General features: G+C 42.3%; 1 protein-coding gene across 1 annotated transcript; it reads left to right on the top strand.

Moving 5' to 3' along the window:
* Positions 1-556: 556 nt before the first annotated feature.
* Positions 557-25312, top strand: cabp7b (calcium binding protein 7b). Its single transcript, XM_033990103.2, has 5 exons — positions 557-665; positions 22657-22800; positions 22872-22984; positions 23805-23952; positions 25185-25312. The coding sequence occupies exons 1-5, from the start codon at positions 557-559 to the stop codon at positions 25310-25312; spliced, it is 642 nt and encodes a 213-aa protein (XP_033845994.1).
* The last annotated feature ends 884 nt before the right edge of the window (positions 25313-26196 follow it).

Raw genomic sequence — 26196 nt, 5'->3', positions numbered from 1 at the left:
TTTTTTGTTTTTGTGTCGTCGCTTTTTAAGAAGAAGAAGAAAAAAAGAAAAAGAGGAAAAAGAAGAAGAAGAAAAAGAAGAAGATGTGTCCACGAGGAGGAAAAGTGAGACGCGTCACACGAGGAGCCCACTTCTCCAAAGACGCGCCGCACGAGGCAGGAAATCAATAAAGGACCGAGAGGAGCATCCCCCTCTGCTGGACACATGGACACATGGACACATGGACATCTGGACACATCTGGACACATCTGGACACATCTGGACACCTGAGACACGTCCACGCAGACATTAGTCCCGCAGGATCCACGAGCTCAGAGATTTGTACGAGACAAATGAGACTTGAGTGAAGTTAACCCTCTGCGCACGAGCTCGGGCTTCACGCTGTTTACGCTTTTCACACGTGTCGATTCAGACAAACGTTTCAAACAGACGCCGAACTCCGCGGAGGGACGTGTCTCGTGAATATTCGTGTGAAGGACAGAAGCTGCGTGTCCAAACTCCGGAGGTCCAGGCTCTATGAAGATCGCCGCGCAGCTGTTGGTTTCCTCTCGCAGAGATGCCAGTGCGCGCCGTCACCACCAGGTTCATGTACAAGGGACTTTGCACTATTCCAGATGTCCTCTCCTACCGGACCCCTGTTAACCTGCCCGAGGACGAGGTGGAAGGTCTGTGCGTTTTCTCTTTATACTTGACTCTGGGGTGAAGTTTTTGGATGAATGTGGCTCAGGGGCAGATGCTGAAACAGGGGGACGTGTTTCAGGACCAGGGACAGCTCCTGCAGCGGTGACAGGTTTTACATTGAAGTGTTTTGTGTAAGTTTGAGCCTGTGCTTCAAACAAAGTGACAGATTTAAAACAGTTTAACTAAATATAACATAAAAGGGCTGAAATGAGTCTTTATGATTATTACAGTAAGATCAGTTTCATATTTGATGTTATTGATCCTTAATGGACCTGTTTATTTACATGTTTTTATATTTGACATTACATCATATTTGAGTTCCTCTCGCTGATGTTCCGTCATATTCTCCACCTCAGAGGAGCCTTTAAGCTCTGACACCTGTGAGAATTTACAATCCCTGATTTGTTTCATTTGTCCTGGAGCTGGAGACAATGGGAGACATGTCCTGTGTGCAGAGACATGTCACATGTTTGACATTGAAAAAGCTCCAGTTGATAAATAAACATCTGTCATGAGCCTGGTGCAAATGAAAACTCATTTAAACTCATTTAAACTCATTTAAACCCATTAAGAAGATGTATTACTTTGAAATGCCTCATATTTACTCCGGTCTTTGATGAATTGTTTTCTTGTTAATGAAGTGTTTCCATTAACCCCGTGTGTGCTGGACGTGTGTCATTCTAAACATGCTCCCTGAAGTCTTCTCGTTCAGGGATGTGGATTTCACCTGCTTATGTCATCAGGTGAATTAAGACCCACAAGTGTCTGCCTGCCCTTGCACCATTTGACATTGAGAATCCGCTATCTCCAAAGACTCAAATTTAATTAACAAAAAGGCCAGAATGACAATGACAGGCCTAAAAATCATCAGGGGAGTGTTCTGTTTATCACAGAGTAGAATCACAGCTGCTGTATTTACAACAAACAGAAACGCTCCAGTTCCCTTTAAATGTTCTTTCATTCAACTTTCAATTGTTTTAATTATGGCATAAATTCGCTCGTAGCTGAAGTCGTTGTATCTCAAGTCCTATTTATGATAATCGTCTTTTCTCGTCACATGAGCCGTGTGATCGTCTCTGTGCAGCAATTATGTGCAAATATGAATAAGTTTATGTTAATGCCGTCAGTGTGAAACAATATGGAAATGTGTTCACTCTGTGTTCACATTTAATATGACACCATCACATTTAATATGACACTATCACATTTAATGACACCATTGCATTTAATATGACACTATCACATTTAATATGACACTATCACATTTAATGACACTATCACATTTAACATGACACTATCACAATTAACATGACACTATCACATTTAACATGACACTATCACATTTAATATGACACTATCACATTTAACATGACACTATCACATTTAACATGACATTATCACATTTAACATGACATTATCACATTTAATATGACACTATCACATTTAATGACACTATCACATTTAATATGACACTATCACGTTTAATATGACACTATCACATTTAATATGACACTATCACATTTAACATGACACTATCACATTTAATATGACACTATCACATTTAATATGACACTATCACATTTAACATGACATTATCACATTTAACATGACACTATCACAGTTAACATGACACTATCACATTTAATATGACACTATCACATTTAATGACACTATCAAATTTAATGACACTATCACATTTAATATGACACTATCACATTTAATATGACACTATCACATTTAACATGACACTATCACATTTAACATGACACTATCACATTTAATATGACACTATCACATTTAATATGACACCATCACAATTAATGACACTATCACATTTAATATGACACTATCACATTTAACATGACACTATCACATTTAATATGACACCATCACATTTAATATGACACTATCACATTTAACATGACACTATCACATTTAATATGACACCATCACATTTAATGACACTATCACATTTAATAACACTATCACATTTAATGACACCATCACAATTAATGACACTATCACATTTAATATGACACTATCACATTTAACATGACACTATCACATTTAACATGACACTATCACATTTAATATGACACCATCACATTTAATGACACTATCACATTTAATAACACTATCACATTTAACATGACACTATCACATTTAACATGACACTATCACATTTAACATGACACTATCACATTTAACATGACATTATCACATTTAATATGACACTATCACATTTAATATGACACCATCACATTTAATGACACTATCACATTTAATAACACTATCACATTTAACATGACACTATCACATTTAATATGGCACTGTCACATTCACTGTGACACTGAGGGGACAGAAGGACAGGTCTGAGGACAAACGTGCTCACGCCTGGACTCCATGGTCTTACAGTTTACTACAGTTTAATGCATCGCAAAAGAAAAATAAAATCTGTCACTGGACAAATCGTTGTAGGAGTGAAGACGTTTGGCTGCTCATCCAAGACGCTTCTTCAGCTCTGGTTAGATTCCTGCTGGACACTGCCTTATATCTGTCTGAAGGAGGCGCTAACGACACTGAAACTGAAAACAGCTTTTGTTCACAGTTTCTGTTTGTTGCTCGGTCTGTTGAGCTGCACTAAATGAGCACTTTGTCTCACCACAGTCAAACTCCTGCAACAGATTTATCTTTTACTATAGATCAGACATGGACGACAGAGGGACACAAAAAAGGGACACACAGAAGGACAGAGGGACACACGGAGGGACACACAGAGGGACAGAGGGACACACAGAGGGACAGAAGGACACACAGAGGGACAGAAGGACACACAGAGGGACACACAGACAGTTTACTACAGTATGATTCATTCATTTATCACATTGATTTTATGAATGGCAGAGCTGCTCATGTTTGTGCAGACACATTTCCCATCATGCACTGCGACACTAACCCTAACCCATCCAACTGCAGCCGATTATTATGTGTAGGATAAAACATGTGTAGAATAAACACACGTGTAGAATAAACACACGTGTAGAACATAAACATGTGTGAAGTTTAACTCCATGAGTCTTTCACACATCGTCCATCATCAGTTGTTTTTACCTGAGTTTCCCTCGTGAGCTCAGAACATGGAGGAGTGAGTTTACAGTGACCACCTGGTCTTCTACCTGGTCTTTTGCTTGTTCTTTTGCTTGTTCTTCTACCTGGTCTTTTGCTTGTTCTTAGTGTTGCGCTCATGTTTGCTTCACTGTTTTACACAAGTTTAAATATTTAGCCCCTGTAGTGATTTATAAAAGTCTCATTGAACCACATTTTTCGTGCAGACTGGATGTTATGAAACGGGGCAGATGTTATGAAACGGGGCAGATCTTTGGGGGAGTTATGGGGTGTCACTCATCAGCAGCATCACTGAAAACACACACATGTAAAACCCTGACCACGCTGGTCACATGATGCTAAACGTCCTTAAACAGACACGGCCCTGGTCACTGTGATGGACGTTTATAACATTTAAAGTCTGTGATATTTATGACACTTTTATCTGTTGAAGAGGCTGGAGTTAAACCCTGAGGCTGAAGTGAGGGTCAGAAACTCCCCACACCTGAAGCACCAGAGACGTTATGTAATGATAATACTGTAATGACTTTATGTAACGATACGTCGTCTTTACGTTCAGTCAGTGACTCGTTCTGTTGTAAATGTCTTTTGTATTTTTCATGAAGCTGGAGCTCGTGCAAATCACATTTAAAAACATCTTTTAATTATGACCATTTCAATGCAGAATCATTTCAGAGAGACATTTAAAGAAATAAATATCACATCAGTGACGAGTCAAAGCTTCTCCTCTGAAACTCAGACAAAAACAAGTGAAACAAAAAGAGACGTTTATGTCACAGATTATTTAATGAGTCGAGCCAAAGCTCCGCCCCCGAAACTCAGGTCAAAATCAAACCAAACGGCGTTTATGTGACGCATTTGTAATGATTTAGTGTAAAAAATCAGACTGTCACTGTCATGTCAGTGTCAGTGTAATGTGTTGTGTTTGTGTGTTGTGTTTGTGTGTTGTGTTTGTGTGTTGTGTGTTGTGTGTTGTATGTTGTGTGTTTGTGTGTTGTGTCTTGTGTTTACAGAAGTGTTTTGAAGAAGAAGAAATTTTGAAAAACTGAAAATAAAATGACACTTTTTAGATTTACACATTTTCTCTTCAGCTCAGACACAAAAACTGAACTCATGAATGTAGAAGGTTTATGACATGTGTCCACCGCTGTGTCCACCTCTGTGTCCACCGCTGTGTCCAGCTCTGTGTCCACCTCTGTGTCCACCTCTGTGTCCTCCTCTGTGTCCACCTCTGTGAGAGTTTGCAGGCGGCAGATAAAGGGCCTGTAGTCTTCCTGTCTCCGTGTCCAGCTCTGTGTCCAGGGGTTGGTCTTTGGGCAGATGGTCGTCTGAGGAGGGGTCAGTGGCGCTGCCCTCGTCCTCGTGTCTCCTTTCTCTCCTAAAGTCTGTTCATTTTTTAGACCTGTTCTCCTAAAAGCACAGACGTGTTTAATGACGTCATCGTGATGTCATCGTGATGTCATCAGGAGAACAGTTTGAATTCACTTTATAGTTTTATAATTTTATATTTTTATAGTTTTATAGTTGAACAGTTTGGTTCATGTTGTAGTTTCTTGTCACAGCTTCAGCCTTTACGTCTCTTCATTCGTCTGTTAAACTTAAACGTGTCATTTATACGTGTGGAGTCAGACTGTAGACTGTTTATATAAATGCACATATCTAACCTGCTACCGCCGCGTTCCAAACAGGAAGTGATCATAGACGCACTTCCTGCTCCATCGACTCTGGCTCCAATTGTCCTCTCTGTCTCTGCTGCTTCAGACTCATTTTAGTCTTAAATGTTCGTATTAACCCTCTACATGATCCTGGGGTTTTTATTTCACTATTGTGTCTGTAAATCAAGATATGAACATTAATAACAGACAAATCAGGTCCTTCTTTTCCCGAGGTCGCTCCTGTTAGCGTTAGCAACAGGTTTGATTGACAGCGTTGCTAAGCGCTCGCTCCCTGTGTGGCTGGGAAGGGGCGTTACCTTCAACAGCCTCGCTCCTGATTGGCTCTTTGGTTGCTATGATACTCGTGGTTCCAGATTAGCCACTTTTCCCGCTTTAGCCTCGATGAGCTTCGTCTGGAGCTGAAGCTGTGGTGACGTCACACTCACTTCTCTTTTTACAGCCTGTGGAGAGACGGGCTGAGTTCTGTTTTATAAATGTCTGTGGACAAAGTGCCAAGTGTCTCCCTCTGAGTGGACACAGTGTTAAGACACTCAGAGCCAAGTTTGGACCATTACCCATAAACCACTGGGAAAGCTGCTGTTTGCAATAATACATATTATATAAGACATAACAGAACTGTGGTGTGGACGGCACCACAGTGTGTGTTGTATTATGTGTGTTTGTAGTTGTGTTGTGTGTGTTTGTAGTTTAAGTTAAAGCCACAGTGGAACATTAAAACTGTGCCTTTTCTGATGAAACAGATTAATCTCTTTTGTCTTTGCATATTCAGATGTTTTATAAATGCTCCTCCTCTGTGTTTGTTTGTGTTTATGTTCAGTCTTGTGAAGGTCGAACTGATGAAGTAAAAGCCACAAAAACACCTCAACAAAGAAACACGGCTGTTTCTTTAAGTCTCACACTCAGGACGACTGGGTCTCACACTCAGGACGACTGGAGCCAATTTATGTCTCCAAATAAAATCGACCATGAGCTTTAAGGGTCTTTACGGTCGTCTGCTGCTCTGATCTCACGTCTTTATATCAGTGTCAAAGAGTCAGTCCCGATGTTTCACCGTTTCACTCTGAGTCATGTGACTGAGCTCAGTGCGCACAAAGACAAGGCCCCGGCGCTTCAACACAACAATCACAAACCCGGGCAGTTGGACTCGTGGAGGTCTGTTTAGCCCCGCCCCCTCAGCCCCGCCTCTCAGCCACAACACAACAACATTTACACAATAACATGTACACAATAACATTTACACATGTACACAATAACATGTACACATGTACACAATAACATTTACACAACAACATTTACACAACACTATAACATTTACACAATAACATGTACACGATAACATGTACACAATAATATTTACACAATAACATGTACACAATAATATGTACACGATAACATTTACACAATAACATGTACACAATAACATTTACACAACACTATAACATTTACACAACATGTACACGATAACATTTTTACACAATAACATTTACACAACCACAGGTACACAATAAAATGTACACGATAACATTTACACAATAACATGTACACAATAACTTTTACACAATAACATGTACACAATAACATTTAATTCAACTTTCAATTCATTTATTTTTGTAACTCCCAAAATCACAACAACAGTTGTCTGAAGGGCGTTCATGTTTTGGTTGATGGGGGAAACCGGAGTACCCGGAGGAAACCCATCCAGACACGAGGAGAAACATGAAAAACTCCACACAGAAAGGCCTTGGCGACCCGGGGATCCAACCAAACCTTCTGCTGTGAGACATGAGCCACTCAGCCACCGAGATATACACACAAAAACAAAACAACACACCAAAACAAAACAACAGGAAAAATCAGACAAAACAAGAAAAATCGGGCAGGCAAGGAGGAGGAAGACCAGACGAGGAGGAGGAGAGGGTCCTACACACAACAACATTTACACGATAACATGTACACGATAACATTTACATGATAACATTTACACAATAACATTTACACAATAACATTTACACAATAACGTGTACACGATAACATTTACATAATAACATTTACACAACACAATAACATGTACACGATAACATTTACACAACATGTACACAATAACATTTACACAACATAATAACATTTACATAATAACATTTACACAACATATACACAATAACATTTACATAATAACATGTACCTAATAACATGTACACGATAACATTTACACAACATGTACACAATAACATGTACCTAATAACATGTACACAATAACATTTACACAACATTTACACAACAACATTTACACAATAACATTTATACAACATGATAACATTTACATAATAACATTTACACAACATATACACAATAACATTTACATAATAACATGTACCTAATAACATGTACACGATAACATTTACACAACATGTACACAATAACATGTACCTAATAACATGTACACAATAACATTTACACAACATTTACACAACATTTACACAATAACATTTACACAACATGATAACATTTACATAATAACATTTACACAACATATACACAATAACATTTACATAATAACATGTACCTAATAACATGTACACAATAACATTTACACAACAACATTTACACAACACAATAACATTAATAGATGAGCCGACAGAGAATCTCCAGACGTCACTGTAGTGTAAACACACACACACACACGCACACACACACACATCAGTATGCAAAGAGCTGTGTTTCACTCTGACAAATCGCACGGGAATCTGGAGCTGAAACGTGACTAACAGCAGAACAAAGGATGAACCATTGTGCAGATTTGTAAATATGGAAGTGTCGTGATTGAAACATCAAATACAGAGACACATGTGTAGTACTTTATGTGTGTAGTAATTTATGTGTGCGTTGTACTTTATGTGTGTGTAGTACTTTATGTGTGTGTAGTACTTTATGTTTGTGTAGTACTTTATGTGTGTGTAGTAATTTATGTGTGTGTAGTACTTTATGTGTGTGTAGTAATTTATGTGTGTGTAGTACTTTATGTTTGTGTAGTACTTTGTGTGTGTAGTAATTTATGTGTGTGTAGTACTTTATGTGTGTGTAATACTTTATATGTGTGTAGTACTTTATGTGTGTGTAGTACTTTATGTGTGTAGTACTTTATGTGTGTGTAGTACTTTATGTTTGTGTAGTACTTTGTGTGTGTAGTAATTTATGTGTGTGTAGTACTTTATGTGTGTGTAATACTTTATATGTGTGTAGTACTTTATGTGTGTGTAGTACTTTATGTGTGTAGTACTTTGTGTGTAGTACTTTGTGTGTGTAGTACTTTATGTGTGCGTAGTACTTTATATGTATGTAGTATTTTATGTGTGTAGTACTTTATGTGTGCGTAGTACTTTATGTGTGTAGTACTGTGTGTGTGTAGTACTTTGTGTGTGTAGTACTTTATGTGTGCGTAGTACTTTATATGTGTGTAGTAATTTATGTGTGTGTAGTACTTTATGTGTGTGTAGTACTTTATATGTGTGTAGTACTTTATGTGTGTGTAGTACTTTATGTGTGTAGTACTTTGTGTGTAGTACTTTGTGTGTGTAGTACTTTATGTGTGCGTAGCACTTTATATGTATGTAGTATTTTATGTGTGTAGTACTTTGTGTGTGTGTAGTACTTTATGTGTGTAGTACTTTGTGTGTGTAGTACTTTATGTGTGTAGTACTTTATGTGTGTAGTATTTTATGTGTGTGTAGTACTTTATGTGTGTAGTACTTTATGTGTGTAGTACTTTATGTGTGTAGTACTTTATGTGTGTAGTATTTTATGTGTGTAGTACTTTGTGTGTGTAGTACTTTATGTGTGTAGTACTTTATGTGTGTAGTACTTTATGTGTGTGTAGTACTTTATGTGTGTAGTACTTTGTGTGTAGTACTTTGTGTGTGTAGTACTTTATGTGTGCGTAGTACTTTATATGTATGTAGTATTTTATGTGTGTAGTACTTTGTGTGTGTGTAGTACTTTATGTGTGTAGTACTTTATGTGTGTAGTACTTTATGTGTGTAGTACTTTATGTGTGTAGTATTTTATGTGTGTAGTACTTTGTGTGTGTAGTACTTTATGTGTGTAGTACTTTATGTGTGTAGTACTTTATGTGTGTAGTACTTTATGTGTGTAGTACTTTATGTGTGTAGTATTTTATGTGTGTGTAGTACTTTATGTGTGTAGTACTTTATGTGTGTAGTACTTTATGTGTGTAGTATTTTATGTGTGTAGTACTTTGTGTGTGTAGTACTTTATGTGTGTAGTACTTTATGTGTGCGTAGTACTTTATATGTATGTAGTATTTTATGTGTGTAGTACTTTGTGTGTGTGTAGTACTTTATGTGTGTAGTACTTTATGTGTGTAGTACTTTATGTGTGTAGTACTTTATGTGTGTAGTACTGTGTGTGTGTAGTACTTTATGTGTGTAGTACTTTATGTGTGTAGTACTTTATGTGTGTAGTACTGTGTGTGTGTAGTACTTTATGTGTGTAGTACTTTATGTGTGTAGTACTTTATGTGTGTAGTACTGTGTGTGTGTAGTACTTTATGTGTGTAGTACTTTATGTGTGTAGTACTTTATGTGTGTAGTACTTTATGTGTGTAGTACTTTATGTGTGTAGTACTTTATGTGTGTAGTACTGTGTGTGTGTAGTACTTTATGTGTGTAGTATTTTATGTGTGTAGTACTTTATGTGTGCGTAGTACTGTGTGTGTGTAGTACAGAGTGATGAGGCTCCCTGTTGTACTCAGTCACAATCAGAGACGTTCATTCAGAGCCGTGTCCTCTCCGTGTCCTCTCCGTGTCCTCTCTGTCTCCGTGTCCTTGTCCGTCCAGTGAGACTCATGTCCCCACTACATCACCTCCTGAGGACACCACACTGTCAAACACAGAAAGTCAACGTGTCCTTAAAGATCCTCAAACTGATTTAAAGTCAATATCTATTATAAATGAAAAATGTCTTCACAGGACGTTGAGACAAAGGTGAGTCCTGATGACAGAGGTTATTCTTATATTTTCACACGCTCCACATAAAAATACACACATTCACCTGGAAACCTCTGCCCCAGAGCGTGAGCGCAGGGCCGGTCCAGGATATAAACAGACTGAGCCGCTGCTTAGGGCCCCGAGGCCACTAGGGGGCCCCCAAGAACTCACACATTTACATTGAACATAATGATTGTAAAGTTATTTTTGGCACACAGGTGTTTATAAAAGTCTAAACATCCCTTTGAGATGATCAGAAGTGTTTTATTTACAGCTAAATTTGCTTTGCCTACGTTTCTTTTTGAGTCGGGACTGTTTCTCTTCATCACTATTTTGTATTTCTTGAGTTATACGACTTTGAAGTAAATGTACCTCTGCTTAAGTACATGAAGAGTTCAATTTAAACCCACTTTAGTCAATTGGAACACATTAAAATGCACCGAAAATCAGGAAAAAATGTCTAGAATTTAAAAAAAATGTCCTCCTGTCCCCCCATATTTACATCTTGTTGTCACAGTTTTCCTGTTTTCTCGTTTATCCTCCTCTGTTTTGATTGTCATTTGTTCTTTTCATTTCATTTTAAATCAGTCGTTTTCACCAGACACTGAGATGTTTTGGTGGTTTCCTTTGTGTTGCGTTTGAGTCCAGTTTAACCTGCGGGACAATTGTCTTCATTTAGTCAAATATGAAGACAGTGACGTAGCGAGGACCCCCAAACGGCGAATCCCGCTCGGGGCCCCCTGAAGGCGGGGCATGTCATTTTGAAAAGTGGAGAATCCTGTTTTTCCTCGTTCAAACGTAAACTCAGGCTAATGAAGCGAAGTGAGCGCGGGAGATAACGGAGGAGCTGAGTGAAACCTGAGCGCACGTGTCATCATCGGACTTTAATTGTCCAGATTGTGATCAGACTCTAAACGAAAGTAAAACGTCACGTGTGAAGAGACGCCTCATTGCCGTGGCGTTTTGTGGCCGGAGGTGTTTGGCGTGTTCATTATCTGAGCGCGGTTCCTCATAGACCTGATCATCTGCACAAACCCGGATCAGCCGTCGCCCGCGGTCAAAAACACGCTCTTGTTTTTCCTGTTTCACTCTCGGAGATGCCGGTGTCGTCATGCGGCCGCCACTGATGTAATCGCTCGGGACCGCGGCTTTTTAATGAAGGTACAGAAAGGTTTAACGCACTACGGTGTCCCCCGTGGCCCATTTTACATAAGCTCCTAATTAGACGTTTTTATCGTCCTCGTCCCACGTGAGAAGAATCGACTCTGACACTTGTTCATCTTAATAATGGAAAGATGCAACTTCCATTTCGCTCCAATTTTATTTTCTGTAAACTTTTCCTCAGCCCCCGTTGGATTTTTATGCACAAATTGTAAAGACGGAGCCGTGAGGAGACAGAGACAAATGACTCTGTCCCGCTCACATATCGTCTCCAACAGGTTCACCTCCAGATTATAAAGTTTGTGTCAAGGAAAACAATATGAGTCTAGAGATAAAGACACGGAGACAGGGACGGGGACAGGGACGGGGACAGATAAAGACATGGAGACAGGGACGGGGACAGATAAAGACACGGAGACAGGGACAGATAAAGACACGGAGACAGGGACGGGGACAGGGACAGATAAAGACACGGAGACAGGGACGGGGACAGGGACAGATAAAGACACGGAGACAGGGACGGGGACAGATAAAGAGACGGAGACAGGGACGGGGACAGGGACAGATAAAGACACGGAGACAGGGACGGGGACAGATAAAGACACGGAGACAGGGACGGAGACGGGGACAGATAAAGAGACGGAGACAGGGACGGGGACAGGGACAGATAAAGAGACGGAGACAGGGACGGGGACAGATAAAGACACAGAGACCGGGACGGGGACAGATAAAGACACAGAGACAGGGACGGAGACAGGGACAGATAAAGAGACGGAGACAGGGACAGATAAAGACACGGAGACAGGGACAGATAAAGACACGGAGACAGGGACGGGGACAGATAAAGAGACGGGGACGGGGACAGATAAAGAGACGGAGACAGGGACGGGGACAGGGACAGATAAAGAGACGGAGACAGGGACAGATAAAGACACGGAGACAGGGACGGGACGGGGACAGATAAAGAGACGGAGACAGGGACGGGGACAGATAAAGAGACGGAGACAGGGACGGGGACAGGGACAGATAAAGAGACGGAGACAGGGACGGGGACAGATAAAGAGACGGAGACAGGGACAGATAAAGAGACGGAGACAGGGATGGGGACAGGGACAGATAAAGAGACGGAGACAGGGATGGGGACAGGGACAGATAAAGAGACGGAGACAGGGACGGGGACAGATAAAGAGACGGAGACAGGGACAGATAAAGAGACGGGGACGGAGACAGGAACAGGGACAGATAAAGAGACAGGGACAGATAAAGAGACGGAGACAGGGATGGGGACAGGGACAGAGACAAATAAACAGACGGAGATAGGGACGGGGACAGAGACAAATAAACAGACGGAGACAGGGACGGGGACAGGGACAGAGACAGAGACAAATAAACAGACGGAGACAGGGACGAAGACAGAGACAGAGACAAATAAACAGACGGAGACAGGGACGAAGACAGAGACAGAGACAAATAAACAGGCTGAGACGGAGACAGGGAGTGGGACAGAGACAGAGGCACAAAGACAGAGACGCTGCAGAGACAAATAAACAGGCAGAGAGAGAGACACAACAGAGACAGAGACACAGAGTGAGACTTACAAACCTTAAAGTTAATGCGATGAAGGTGAAGAGTCTTTATAAACATGGAACAAAAAGAAACTCTGTAGATTCAGACTCTGTAGATTCAGACTCTGTAGATTCAGACTCTGTAGATTCAGACTCTGTAGATTCAGACTCTAGATTCAGACTCTGTAGATTCAGACTCTGTAGATTCAGACTCTGTAGATTCAGACTCTGTAGATTCAGACTCTGTAGATTCAGACTCTGTAGATTCAGACTCTGTAGATTCAGACTCTAGATTCAGACTCTGTAGATTCAGACTCTGTAGATTCAGACTCTGTAGATTCAGATTCTGTAGATTCAGACTCTGTAGATTCCGTCTCCTTCCTAAGAGTGTAAATCGTTCTCCTCCACCCTGTGATGTCATGAGGTGGTGCCGTCCTCTTCCTTTTTCCTCCTGTAAACACTGGACTGTCAGATTATGTCAGGATTATAAAGGTCTTCACTGTTAAACATGAGGTTCTAGTTCCGGTCGTTTTGTTCCACGTTCTCTTCTCTCGTGTTTACGGTCGTTTCTTCTGTTTCTCGTTCGTTTAAACTTGATGTGAATGTGTTGAATAAAGAACAAGAGGCTCCAGTGACTTTGGCGGAGGGCGTGTGGTTGTTGTGGGGGCTTTGCGTTGTTGTAATGTGCATCTTGTTTCTCGTTGTTGTAATGTGCATCTCCTTGTTGGTGTCTCATTGTTGAAAGGTGTGTCTCATCGTTTTAAGTTGTGTCTCGTTGTTATAAGGTGCGTCTCGTTGTTGTCAGGGTATCTTGTTGTTATGGGGCATCTCGTTGTTGTAATATGCGTCTCCTTGTTAGTGTCTCGTTGTTGAAAGGTGCATCTCGTTGTTGTCATGTGCTTCTCATGGTTGTAAGGGCCGTCTTGTTGTTATAAGTTGCGTCTCATTGTTGTAAAGAGCGTCTCGTTGTTGTCAGGGGCATCTCGTTGCTGTAAAGGGCGTCTCGTTGTTATAAGTTGCGTCTCATCGTTGTCAGGGCCGTCTCGTTGTTGTTTTCTTCTTGCTTTAGTTCCTGCAGCGCTCGAGACCTCTTCATTTGCCTCCCACTGTATTAACTCTATTACTGGATCCGTGGCTGTTGTTGGTTGTCAAGGTGAACGGGGACACTTGTGTTCAGGAGACTGGACAATCACAGTCTGGGTCTTTTCTCAAGGGGAACCATTGTGTGTGTTCAATAGAGCACCTGCTTCCTTATTTCCTCTAACCCGTTTACTGTAATCACGGCCAAAGTCTGGGCTCTTTTGTGCGGTGCAGTCGTGCCGCTGACACAGGCGAGGCACGCTACAGTAAGAAAATGTAATTCTGAAGCTGGATCAATGAAATTACAAACAACAAAACCCCAAAACAACGTTAACGATGGTGAAGTGTCTCTGTCCTCTGAGTCAAAATAACCACAAAAGGCTTTTCTTAAGTGATCAGGAGACATTCTCCCCTCGCACTCGAAATGAAACTCGATTTACTGTAATCCACATTTATATTCATCACTTTTGAAAGAGCGTCTGCTTTACCAGGAATGTTCCACAGGACGGCATTTCATTCATCTTATATTTATTCAATAGTTTAAAATAAAACATAACCCAGTGGAGAAAATGTGCTGTTTTTCCTCATGTTAATTCACTCGTTTTATTTTGAAAAACTAAACTTTTCTTTTGGTCAGAGGACGTGTGATCCTGTCTCTGGGGACTTCCACCTTCTTATTTGTTGAACGTAATTAAGTCCCGCCTCCTCGAGATGTGACGTCAGGTTCAAGTTTGTTAGCATGCTAGCATGATGCTAGTGCTAATCGTAAACTAAGACTTAAGATCAGTGTGAACATTGTTTGAACTTGTGGTATTTTAAAGAAAGAATTAATTTGACAACAAATGTCCCTCCGTCCATCCCTGTTCTTCCTCTTCCCCGGGGCAGGAGTCTGAGCAGTCCCAGACTTCCCTCACCCCAGACATGTCCTCCAGCTCCTCTGGTGGGACCCCGAGGCGTTCCAAGGCCAGAGACATTGTCCCTCCAGCGTGTCCTGGTCTTCCCCGCGGCCTCCTCCCGGTGGGACATGAGCACCTCCCCGGGGAGGCGTCAGGAGGCGTCAGGAACAGATGCCCGAGAAACTCATTTCAGCCGCTCGTGTCCACCATCTCGTCTTTTGGGTCATGACTCAAAGCTCATGACCATCGGGGGTTTTATTTAATTTTGCTAAATTCACATTTAGACACTTTATGTAAAAACATTTGATGCTAAAGCAGCACTTACTGATTGAGTGAATAATTACCTCTCACCTTATTTGTATTTAATTTCATGATTTACAGAATCTTCAAGATTGAGTCAAAGTCAATAATTAAAATGGATGAAAATATTCGTCACAAATCACAAAGATAAAGGAGCAGCTCGTTTGTCTCCTGTCGTTTCTTTTACATCTCGATCTTCTTGTTTGTGCTGTGGCCCTTACATTTTTACTGTGAGCGGGGACGCCTCTCCACAGCTCTGCCCTGTAACTCACACTGGTGGTGTCACACACTTGTTGCCACGGAGATAAATAACTTTAATGCCGTACTGCGAAACACTCCAGGAAAAACGGGAACATTGTTAAAGAAGAGGAGGAGCTGCGTGGATCATCCTCACTCTAAACTCTGAGCAGACACAGAATTCAATTTAGTTTTTTGGACGAGTGAAGGATTAAACGAGCAAAGTCACACGGAGCATTTCTAAACTCAAAGGTTTTTTTATTATATATTTATATATTTTTTAATTGTTTCTCTGCTGCTCCAGTGATTTAACCAACAGAAAACACCATGGTGATGTGCGACGACGACTGGACTCGGACTGGACTTGGACTGGACTCGGACTGGACTCGGACTGGACTTGGACTGGACTTGGACTGGACTTGGACTGGACTCGGACTGGACTTGGACTGGACTCGGACTGGACTTGGACTGGACTTGGACTGGACTTGGACTGGACTTGGACTGGACTTGGACTGGACTTGGACTGGACTTGGACGTGGTCTCACAGCTGTCCCACTCGATCGATCACCAGACTTTTCCTTGGAGACCAGATCAAGGAGCAAAGGGCTCTGTGGAGTACACAAGCAGCGTCCTCCCTGTGGGACAGTGGACGCTTGACCCTGTGGGACAGTGGACGCTTGACCCTGTGGGACAGTGGACACTTGTTAAAACGTCACCTCCAGATCGTCAAGAGCAGAATTGCTTTTCCTAAACAGCGAGGGGCGTCTGGGACGTCGTTATCTTCAAACACGAGTCGCTCTTAATCTGCGTCTCAGACATAAACCAAGAGGACATGGACCTGCACGTCAGGGTTTGAGACGTCTTTGATCAGCCGGGGACGGGGACAGAGTGGACAGAGACGAGAGGGACACACTCAGCCTCAACAAACCGTCCATCAAAGACAATCAGGAGAAAGAAACGAGAAAGAAAAACAAGAAAGAAACGAGAAAGAAACGAGAAAGAGGAGGTTTGAACCAGGGACAGACATGTCACACTCTGAATGTGTTTATGCTCAGAGTGTGTGTGTGTTTGTGGTCGGGGTGTGTGTGTGTGTTTATGCTCAGAGTGTGTGTGTGTGTTTGTGCTCAGAGTGTGTGTGTGTTTGTGGTCGGGGTGTGTGTGTGTGTGTGTGTGTATTTTGTGTGATCCTTTATTCAAATCGATCAAAATGGCGAGTGCTGTTTTGTTTCTATTTTCATTTTAAATGATCAGATAAATCCTGTTTTCTTCATGTAGAAGAAGCTGAAGCTGTCCATGTCCAAACGAAACGTCACAATATGTGTCGAGATGATTAGCCCTGAGCTAAACACAAACCGTGTGTGTGAGTGTGTTTGTGTGGAGTGTGCGTTCGCTCTGTGTCTTTGGCCTGGAGCCACTCGTGGGGATTTCCCTCATTATTTACCGGAGCTGTAAAGTCGGTGGCGTGTCTCTCATCTCCTGTCACGTTTGGTTTATGTCTGGGCTCTCGGCGGCCGCCGTTGCCGCTGTGCCTCGGCTTCACGACGCGCCGGCCTCTGTTTTCGCGGGTGTTTGACGGGGCGGGGACCGGGGCGACTCAAACCGAAAGGTCGCCGCGTTCGGTTCAGATTTAGCCGCAGAAGGTCACACGTGTTCGAGCGTCTTTTGTTGTAGATTCACGAAGCACAAAACAAAAGTCATTCTGTAGATGTTTAATGAATCCTTTTGGTTTGTGCTTTGGGCCGGAGCCAACACCTCAGCAGATCCTGAAATAATAAAGGCCCGAGGTGTCCAGTGCTGCCAAGTCTCATAATCTTAAACAAACAGAAAATAAACAGGCCAAATGTGTGTGTGTGTGTGTGTGTGAGTGTGAGTGTCGGGGTGTGTGTGTGTGTGTGTGTGCAGTCTGAGTGTGTCGCTCTGAGGACAGCTGTTGCTCTAAGCTGCCATGAAATTATACCTCACTATCTCATTTCTCTCATACAACAAAAATCCAATTAAAATACTTTTTTCTGCTCCAACACACAGTTCCATTTGAAGTTATTCTTATACAACAATCACAAGTAAAACACAATGGCAGGAGCAGTTTGTTTAAGTTTGTTTAACTCGTTTTATCATCTCAAACTCAAACTCTCCAAACCCAGAGTGAGGTGAACGTTTACGCCTGTGCCGCCGTTTTATTCCTCTGACGTTAAATATTGAATTGTAAACGTGTGGAGGTGTTTAGACTTTGGGCTTTCGTCCTGACACAGCAGCTCTAATGTGACAGATGAGTGCGGTGATGGGGATCGTGACATTGGCAGTGGAGGCGCGACTCCCATGATGCTTTGAGAGGGAAACGGCAAACAGAGACAAAACAGAAGAAGACGTTTGTCCTGATTTTGACATATTTGAGACGACAGTGAACAAGACGTGTGACGACCAAGATCCCTGAGTGTCAGACGTTTTGACACAAACACGGCCACGGATTTACTTAGAATAACAGACTGTTTATATAAATGGGCGTGGCTAACCTGCTGCCGCCGCGTTCCAGACAGGAAGTGATCACAGACACTTCTGCCTCCATCACCTCCAGTTCACTTTGTTATAAACCGTGTCTCTTTGTATCTGCTGCTGTCAGACTCGTCATTTTGGTCTTAAAGCGTCGGATGCGATCGCCGCAGAAAGACTCACGGTTTACGGACTTTTCATCACCGTAACTCCACAATCAAATGTGTTCTCATGTAGAAACATGAGGCTCGTTAAGGACCGAGCACATTATAAACCAGAGGTGTCCAAACTTTTCTCATTAAGATAAAAACACAGACAAAGCTGAGGTTTGAGGGCCACAGACTGGGACAGCGAAAACTGCAAATCTGTGTTTTTATTACACATTAGACCTTTACTCACATCCTCACACACAATATCTGATATGGGCTTGTTAAAGGAGATTTTCAGAAATGTACAGTAAAGTGCAAAATGTTCAGTAAAGTGTAAAATGTTCAGTTAGTACATTTATGGGCCAATTCACCTGAAGCTTAAGGGCCAAGAAAAATTAGTCTGAGGGCCACATTCGGCCCCCGGGCCACAGTTTGGACATGCCTGATACAGACCAGTAGAACTCGCCTCGACTTTTATTCTTTTTTTAGCCATAAAAATCATGTTTAAACAAGTATCAGAATTTACTACACAACTCCCTCTATTTTACACATCCATCCGTATTTTTCCTTTGACGCGTCGAATAACTGACTGGGAGAATCCGGGCGGCTCCTGCGCTCTGATTGGTCGTTTTTAACGGCGACGTAAACACATTACGGTAATTACAGTGAAATATTTAAATAGCCCCATGTCTCTCATGTAAATCAAGTATGAACATTAATAACAGACAAATCAGGTCCTTCTGTCCCCGACGTCGCTCCTGTAGCGTTAGCATCAGGTCGCACTCGCTCACGTCGTTAGGACCAAAAAAATCAGGCAAATGTGTCAATGTGAGGAGGACGAGGAACAGGCAGCTCCCAAAAATAAACACAGACGCACACGACAAACTGGAGAGGAGAGGAAGAAAAAACAAACGTCTTATAGAGCAGGTGATGAGGGAGACGCCCAGGTGGGAGGAGCCAACACAGAAGGGGGGCGGAGACAACAGCGAGAACAGGGACCGTCCCGACAAACACAGGCTCTTCTGATTAAACTCAGTCTTTTAATTAATGCGTACGGGAAAAGTCTGGTTATTTCGGAACAAAAATTGTGGTAATAATAATGCGCCTCTTTCAGCTTCTTCTCGTCAAAAACTCAAATTACAGCTCACAAAATGGCAGAACTTAAAGAGACACAAACGCCACTGACCACGAACGACAAAACCCAAGAGCCAAAACTCATTCAAAATTAAAACGGTTGAAATAAACAAGTTTGCTCATCTATTCTGGATCCATGAAAAACGACCTTCATGAGCTCAGGTCACAACAGAACAAAAGTGATTCTATTTTCATTCGTATCGTGTCATTATTGTGGAGTCAGGGGCGAAGGTGAGCACAGGTTATTTACTATTCACAGCACAGTAGAAACATGAACAAGGAACACGGGAAGAAACGTTTAGTGAAGCCTGGAGCTGCTGTGACTAAAGCCGTGAAGACTTTTAGAATCTTTATGGAGAAAATTTAAAACTGCATTGGCCAATTTTCAGATAAGTTAGATAAGATAAGGAGGAGATAAGTATTTAAATCAAACTACTTTTCAAATCACTGTGATCCTGAGACTGGATCTTTCTCTTTCAGGTTTGTGATAAATGAAATACTTAAACACAGAGAGTGAAGAGCGATCGGACTCTCTGTGTTTAAGTATTTCATTTAAACACAGAGACTCTGCTGCTGTTCATCACAAAAAGATTCAATGAAATGATGAAAGTTGAGTACTGTGTGTTTAAAGGTCATGTGACTCTTTAGAGTAAAACATACTCATGTTTTATTTCATTCACAAATCTTCTGCTTTAGGCTGAAAAGCTCTGTTCTGTTCTACTTTGTGATGTCACTGTGTGCAGTTTACACGTCGTGGTCAGAGCAGATCCTCACACAAGGACAAAAGTGTTGGTTCAGTTAATAAAAGAAAAACCCACAATAGTCACAGAAATAACTTGAATCTGATAAAAGTTATAATAAATAAAAAATCTATTAAATTTAACCAGTGAAAGTCGGACACTGCTTTTCAACCGTGATTCAACAGAATTATTTAAAAAAATAAACTCATGAAACAGGCCTGGACTAAAGTGATGGTTCCCCTAGAAAAGACTGAAAATAATGTGACCAAAGGGACGTGTCCATGTGTGTCTCTGATGGACATCACAGGTGTCCACAGTCTCATACTCTGGGTCTGTATGTGGAGCTACAGTCACTGGGACATGTCCCACACTCAACATGGACCAGAGGAACCACAGAGTCTCAGGAGACGAGAGCTGCACCTTAGAGAGAAATGTAAGACCCATGAGACTGGAGCCACAGGAGGAAAACGACGATAAGACCAAACTTCTACAGAGATTAAAGGTTCAGGCTCAAAGATCAGATCAGTGTCAGATCAAAACCGTCGATTGAGCCAAAGTCGATTTAAAGAAAATGACGAGAAACTGAGATTTTTTATTTAGTATTATTTTTGTCAGATTCAAGTTATTTCTGTGACCTGTGAGTTTTTCTTTTATTAGAAGAGACCAACAATTTTATCCGTGTGTGTGTGTGTGTGTGTGTGGGGGTGTGTGTGTGTGTGTGTGTGTGTGTGTGTACACACACAACACTTCAGAGTCACACTGCGACGGGGAAACACCTTTAAATGTGACGTGACTGTACTTGTCTTTGGAGGATGTCGTTGAATTAGACTCCAGTCATGTGACCATCAAACCCCTCCCCTTTTTCTCCCTCAGGTGCCATTTTTATCTCGTCTTTTTCACATAAACTGGTTGTACCTTCTGTACCTGACGTGCCTGTGTTTAGTTTGTTTATTGTTATATAAACTATAGACACAATGTGCACAGATCTGACCTGCGACCCCTGGACTCTGCGTCGCCGTGTTTGACTCAGACGATTATCTGTAAAAGACTCGACAGCCTCCAAAACGTCTAGACAAACAGACCAAGAACCAGAGAAACGATCCACTCGTCTCCAACGTGAACGTTTCCATCTTTTGTGGCCAGAGATAACGAGGTTTTAATGGCTGTGGCGCGGATGTCGTCAAACGTTTTGAAGTGTGAAGCTGAAGAAAATAAGACCAGAAACAATAATATTCAAACACATTTATACCATTGACACAATAACCCACAGTCAGGACAAAAGATGCAATAAATAAACAGAAGAATAAAACTCAGCAGCTCATTAGTGTCTGTAATGAGCTGTTTTGTTCAATCGTTTAAAACTTAAATCAAACATATTTTGCCGTTAGTGCAAAGAAAAAGTCCCCACGATAAATACTGACCCCAACAGTCACTGTTCATTTATTGAAGGTAAACAGTGATAATCGTCTCATCTCAGGGCCCTTCAGGTCTGTACAAAACTAAAAGCACCAGTCTGGTCTTCATTCCGTCCTGCAGCATCTGGACTGTCCAGGACGTCTGTTCAACGCTGTCGTCCAGCTGAGCTCCAGGACCGGCCCCAGAGGCAGAGACTCCACTGACCAGGCAGAGATGGTACAGGAGCTGCTGTGCCTCGACTCGCTCTCACTCACTGTTTTAAACATTAAGAATAAAACATTTTTAAAAATCACATTTGAGTTTTTGTTTAATTGAGCTTGTTTAGAGTCGAAAGGCAGAGCTCTCCGTTTACCTCAGTCTACGTCCACCTCACCTGTGGTCATGAGCTCTGGGTAATGACCAAACGAGGGACTATGTCTCTCTGGCCTGGGGTCCCACCAGAGGAGCTGGACGACATGTCTGGGGTGAGGGAGGTCTGGGAGTCCCTGCTCAGACTGCTGCTCCCACGACCTGGCCCCGGAGAAGAGGAAGAACATGGATGGATGGATAATTTAGAGACAAATCCATTGATTAGTTTGTCCTGTTTTGATTTAATTATTATTTGAACCACCTCATCCATTGTCTGTTTTAGATCAGATTAAACCTGAAGGTTTGGGTCAGATCTGGTGCAACGCTGACACCTGGTGTGAAAAGTGAAACCAGACTGTGCGGTGGCCATATTGGCTCAAACTTAGTCCTGTCTTTACTTTAAGAAGCTTGTCATTGGGTTTTTATCGGACTCCAAACTGAGGCAGCAGCATCAGGACATTTGTGGGATCCAAAGTTGTTCAGAGACGTGTACGAGTCTCAGGGTGTGGTCATAACGAGGGCTGAGCAAGGCGGCCATTTTGAAAGCAACATTTATTATCTGTGCTTGTGGTTTTAATTGTAGTTTATAATGCTCCGTGTTCTGTGTACTGGCCTTTCATTTAACACTGAATGTGTCTCTTCCGTTCCTTTGAACAGAGATCCGTGAGGCCTTCAAGGTGTTTGACCGAGATGGAAACGGCTTTATCTCGAAGCAGGAGCTGGGGATGGCCATGCGCTCGCTCGGGTACATGCCCAACGAGGTGGAGCTGGAGGTCATCATTCAGCGACTGGACATGGACGGTACGGTGTCTCGTGTGGACTGAGGTGCTTCTATCGGATCCGTGACCTTTAACCCCTGTGTGTTTGTTTAGGGGACGGTCAGGTGGGGTTTGAAGAGTTCGTGACTTTGCTCGGGCCTAAACTGTCTGCGGCCGGGATGCCAGATAAATTCCACGGTGCAGATTTTGATTCAGTTTTCTGGAAGGTAACCACAAACCGAAGGCCTAATTATGTCTATTTTTAATGTTTATTCTTCTCATTCCAAGATATTACTAAAGGGACATTTCATGATCGCAGTGAGTCATCTGTTTTAATTAAAATTACAACGAACAATACAAAGCCCGAAAGCCATACGGTTATTATGGTTTTATTATGAAAGGTTTGAAATTAAAATGTCTGCGTGATCAACCCCTCGTCCGGGTGTGAGTCACAGAAAAAGAAAATCTGTCACTGGACAAAAGGTTTTAGACGGAAGACGTTTGGACACTTCTTCAGTTCTGGTCAGATTTCTGCTGGACACGGTCTTATATCTGTCTGAAGGAGGAGCTAACGACACTGAAACTGAAACTAACACACCTGTTTGTTTCTAAACCAGGACAGAACCAGGTCTAAACCAGGTCTAAACCAGGACTTGAATGTGGTTCAAGGGGAAATTCTTGTCTATTTTCATTTTAAATCACTTTCTTTGGATAAAAAAAAGAAACATTAAAACCTGTAACTGGACAAAAAGACGTTTGGCTGCTCGTCACTTCGTCAGTTCTGGTCAGATTTCTGCTGGACACTGCCCCTGAAGGAGGCGCTAACTTCTACTGCGAACTACTTCAGTGTCGTTTAGCCTTGTCCAGGTTATTGTGCAGATGTTTGCTCGGATCGTTCACACTAACATTTCTACTGTTTCTTTATTTACGTGTATGTTATTGTGGGTCGTCTTGGGAAACTGGTCAACCTTATATTTTTCTAGGGACGATTAGAAAATGAAGTTCAAATGGCCTTAATCCAAACTGAACCTGATGATGTCTCCTCAGTGTGACATGCAGAAGTTGACCGTGGACGAGCTGAAGCGGCTGCTGTACGACACGTTTCGAGACCATCTCACCATGAAAGACATCGAGCACATCATCATGACCGAGGAGAACCATCTGAACAGCCCCGAGAGCCACGTGGACATCGACAGTAAGTCTGTTACTTCATGTACAGCCTTGACAACCAGGTGCAGCAGGTGTAAACGTTTAAATGTACTAAAAAAATAAATAAGGTTCTTACTAACTTCACTTCAACTATGAGAGACAGAAGAGAGCGACAGAATCCAGGAAATCACACTCTAGGGTTTTTAAAGATTTTATTTGCAATTTTATTATGATGGAAATAAGTATTTGGTCAATAACAAAAGTTCATCTCAATACTTTGTTATATTCCCTTTGTTGGCAGCGACAGAGGTCGTTTTCTGTAAACGTTTCATCTTCAGTTCCCTCGCCGATGGAAGGAGGTTTTCACTCAAAATCTCACGATACTTGGCCCCGTTCATTCTTTCCTTTACACGGATCAGTCGTCCTGGTCCCTTTGCAGAAAAACAGGCCCAAAGCATGATGTTTCCACCCCCATGATTCACAGTAGGTCTGATGTTCTTTGGATGAGACTCTGCATTCTTTCTCCTCCAAAAAACGACAAGTTGAGTTTTTACCAAAAAGTTGTATTTTGGTTTGATCTGACCATGTGACATTGTCCCAATCCTCTTCTGGATCATCCAAATGCTTCTGTCAAACTTCAGACGGGCCTGGACATGTCCCGTCTTAATCAGGGGACACGTCTGGCACTGCAGGATTTGAGTCCCTGGTGGTGTAGTGTGTTACTGATGGTCCCTTTGTTACTTTGGTCCCAGTTCTCTGCAGGTCATTCACTCGGTCGTGTGGTTCTGGGGTTTTTGCTCTTTGTTCTTGTGTCATTTTGACCCCACGGGGTCAGATCTTGGTGGAGCCCCAGGTCTTGGTCTTGTTCCATTTTGTAATACTTGCTCCACAGTTGATTTGTTGACTCCAGCTCTTCCCTGTTGCAGATTGAGTGTTCGGGGCCTGGTGTCTACAGTTTTGTTTGTGGTTCCTTTGCTCTTTGGTCTTGTCCATAGTGGAGTTTGAGTCTGACTGTTTGAGGTTGTGGACATGTGTCTTTTATACTGAGGACGAGTTCAAACAGGGGCCATTAATACAGAGAACGAGTGGAGGACAGAGGAGCCTCTGAAAGAAGAAGGGACAGGTCAGAGACACAGATCTTGTTTGTTTGTAGGAGACAAAATACTTATTTTTTCTCATAGTTGAAGTGATGATGAAAATTACAGTCGTCTCTTACAGTTGGTGACACTGACACGTCCCACTGTCTCGTCTTCCTCTGACGTTGTCTTGTGTCCACAGCCAGCCCCACGCAGCAGGAGAAACACACGTGTGTGCGCAAAAGTCTGATTTGTGCCTTCGCTATCGCGTTCATCATCAGCGTCATGCTCATCGCAGCCAATCAGATGCTCCGCCGCGGCATGAAGTGAGGACACGCCCACTGGTTTATATGGACTTATGAGGACTTCAACAACAACACGAGCAGAAGCAGCGTCCCCACAAATCCAAGATGTCCCCTACACATGTCCCCTACACATGTCCCCTACACATGTCCCTTACACATGTCCCTTACACATGTCCCTTACACATGTCCCTTACACATGTCCCTTACACATGTCCTCTACACATGTCCCCTACACATGTCCCCTGCACATGTCCCCTACACATGTCCCCTGCACATGTCCCTTACACATGTCCTCTGCACATGTCCTCATGTCTCATGCACATGTCTAAACACAACCTTGTGTGGACTCTACCTGTCCACACAAGACGAGTCCTGTCCACACAATGAAACTAGTCCACACAAGACCTGACCAGACAAAGCCTGTCCACAGGAGACCTGTCCACAGGAGACCTGTCCACAGGAGACCTGTCCACAGGAGACCTGTCCACAGGAGACCTGTCCACAGGAGACCTGTCCAGGTGGTTTAGTGTTTACTGTGATATAGTTGGACATAAACACAGATCTACTGTGGGATTATTTTAAAACTCTGACCACTGTGTAGCATTTTTGGACAAGGAGGACTCGACTGGACAGGGCGTCCTCTGTCCTAACCAGAGCACTGTCTCACTGTTTGTCCCATAACTCTCATAGATGAGCTAGGACAGAAAACTAAAATAATAATAAAGATCACATCTTAAGCAGAGTTCATCACTGAGTCTGGGACAAAATGATGGATTTGTACTGAGTGAACAGAATGTGACGCACTCAGGCTCAGACTCACTTAAAGCTTTAAAGGTAAAACGGTAAAAATGTGAAAACAGTCGAGTTGACACTGTGAAACTGTCATTTATGTTTTACACAGACTAAAGA

Source organism: Periophthalmus magnuspinnatus, chromosome 23, assembly GCF_009829125.3.
Source record: "Periophthalmus magnuspinnatus isolate fPerMag1 chromosome 23, fPerMag1.2.pri, whole genome shotgun sequence".
Lineage (NCBI taxonomy): Eukaryota > Metazoa > Chordata > Actinopteri > Gobiiformes > Gobiidae > Periophthalmus > Periophthalmus magnuspinnatus.
The sequence above is the reverse complement of the archived record's forward strand: the minus strand, read 5'-3'. Positions and strand labels throughout refer to the sequence as shown.